Here is a 2639-nt window from a genome sequence, read left to right as displayed (position 1 = left end):
TCATCATATTAAAACTCTTTGCCTTACAAAGCTAATTTTATAAACCAATTTCTCATTGCTAGTCTTATTCCACGTTGGGCAACTATCTTCATGGTAAGCATTGAGATAGAGTCTCTTCTAACTGAATTCTCATTGAGAATTGAATTTTGCCTAAAACATCAGTTTCAATCCCTGGAATGCTGAGGTGAGCTTCTGTATTGTGTGTTTGGAGTTTAGTTTTTATACCATCTTTCTGATTTTAATTGTGATGAGGATCATTGCTTTCAGTCATTTTCTGTTAGACAGTTGAGGAATAACTGGTTGTTTTTTTTTTTTTTTTCATGAACAGCTGGGTTTATTTCAACAGTAAGTTTGAAACTCTCGCCTTAGGCAAGAGTACTACAGTAATTCTATCAGGAATAGACAATTTCCTACACTGTCAAATATATAAAAGTTTCTCTTGCACTTTCCTCAACACTGATCAACAAGCAGATCCAGTCCACATTTGCTTTGATCAATCTACTGAGTTAACCCGAGCTTCTTCTTCAGAGACTCTGGCATCTCAGGTGGAGGAGGGCGAGGGAGCCTGAAGTAGACCTTCACAGAGTCATAGATGAACCACTGTAGCGCAGTCAGAGTGCCAATCATGATGATACGGGCAAAGAGTCCCTTCCATACACCTTTAAATCCAAGTCTCTGGAGGACTTGAGAAGCACTGCTACCTTTCTCTTTATTCAACACAGATACCACAGAATCAGCAGGGTGAGAAACAATTGCACAGAAGACTCCAGCTATGTAACCTGCCACAAATGTTACAACCAGTTGCTCTGGCTTTGAACATTCACTTCGGGGCTTGGGAACCACAAACTTGTACAATGCTTCAACAGTACGTTCAAAGCACGCAAATTTCATCATGGTGTATGGTATCTGTCTCATCCAGAGAGGAGCAACTCCCTTGTAGAATGCTTTTAAACCTTCTTCTTTACACATTTTGGGAGCTGCATCCCTCAAAGTGTTGGCATAACCTGGTTGGGTTTGAATTCGAACCTTAGCAGCTTCCATAGGAGCCAGGGCAATGTCAGCAAAGAATTCAGCACTGGCAGAGGCAGCCAAATACAGTGATGTGCGCCAGAGATAGGCATTCTCCTCTCCAAGCATGTTGCTATACAAGACTTTGAAAACTTCATAAAAGCCAAACTTGCAGAGCCCCTGCATAGAGTAGCCAATGAAAGTCGGAGCCCATCCTTTAGCCAAACCACGAACACCATCCTCTTTCAGTGTAACTGAGAATCCATTAAATATTCCCTTGTACTTTTGGGGGTCCACCCGCATACGGTATTTCACTAAATCCAGAGGAACGACAGCAGTGTGTGTCAGACCACAACTTAAGACCCCACCAAAGCCACACGGTGCATAAAACTTCATGGAGCCATATTCGCAACTGTACTCTTCCACAGCGGCGGCTGCCAGATTGCGGGAGCGGCGGGGCGGACCCGGAGGCCCCGCGGGGCCGTCGTGTACCAGCTGCAGGTGGGGCGCGTTGAAGGGGTTTGCCCGCGCCAGATGCGCCACAGACGAGAACATCTTCTTCCTAAGATGGCGAACACACAACCGCTCCTTCGGAAAGGCTGCGGCTCACAGAGGCCGAACGTCCTCCTGGCCCTTAGATCTCGAGGAATAACTGGTTTATATCTGAAAGGCACTTTGGATTGTCTATATACCTATTGACTTGCAGGGAGATGTCAAGAAAACAGCTTTGTTGTGTACATGGGTGAGTTCTCAAGGAGTTCACAGCAGTCACCTTATGAGTGAGCTAATGCTCACACTGCCATGTCATCAGGGCTGTAATAAAGGCGGTCTTTGTAATATGTATTTTCTTCCCCTGGTAGTTAGGAGAATATCTTATTATTTTGTTTCCAGCACAGCTCCTTGCACATGTTAAGCACTTGAGAAGAAGGAAGAAAGGAAGCAAGGGAGAGAGAGAGGAAAGAGGGGAAAGAGGAAGGATGGAAGGAAGGGAGGGAAGAGATAGTATGCGAAAGTGCTTTGAAAACTATAAATGCCGTACATATATAAAAACCCAATATTATTATTGTTTTCACTAACACTGGAAAGTGGCTGATCTAACAACATGATTATCTGTACTTAATGGCATGTCTTCCTTATATCTCTTATTCTCTCAGTAGGACTGAATTAACTTTCCTCTGTTAAAGCCTGACAATTCCCAAACCCAAATAAATCCATCTTCTTAAGTAAAAGGAACAATTGTTGCTTACCTAAGTCTAGTTGACAGGGGAATAAAGAGTTTCTCCATTCTAACAACAAAAAAGTAGTCTCTGTTTTCTTTGAAATTTCACACCTCACTCAGACTAGCAGATTCCCCCACATAAACGTTGAACAGGCCAATGGGCCATGGAGACAAATGGCACAAAGAAAAAAACTACTCAAAATACATACCACAGCATTCTTTGTCTTCATATAGCTTGATACTGCTCTTGTGATCCTCTCACAATGCCTTTCCTGAATTTAGAAAGTATCTTAAAATTACATTTTAAAATCCAGACTGCTCTGTGAAAATCTGTCAAGATGTGTTGGGTTTTTTCTAGTTATGATTGTCCAGTTGTATGAAAAACAACAAAACAATAACACTGCTGACATGT

At 42.5% G+C, this 2639-nt stretch overlaps 1 protein-coding gene across 1 annotated transcript; it reads right to left on the bottom strand.

Annotated features, from left to right (window-relative positions):
* Nucleotides 1-303: 303 nt before the first annotated feature.
* On the bottom strand, nt 304-1636 carry LOC115528638 (phosphate carrier protein, mitochondrial-like). The gene has a single exon (XM_032595413.1). The coding sequence runs from the start codon at nt 1561-1563 to the stop codon at nt 499-501; it is 1065 nt and encodes a 354-aa protein (XP_032451304.1). The 5' UTR covers nt 1564-1636; the 3' UTR covers nt 304-498.
* Between the last annotated feature and the right edge of the window lie 1003 nt (nt 1637-2639).

The sequence above is a fragment of the Lynx canadensis genome, chromosome D3, assembly GCF_007474595.2.
Source record: "Lynx canadensis isolate LIC74 chromosome D3, mLynCan4.pri.v2, whole genome shotgun sequence".
NCBI lineage: Eukaryota > Metazoa > Chordata > Mammalia > Carnivora > Felidae > Lynx > Lynx canadensis.
This window is presented reverse-complemented; position numbering and strand designations above follow the sequence as displayed.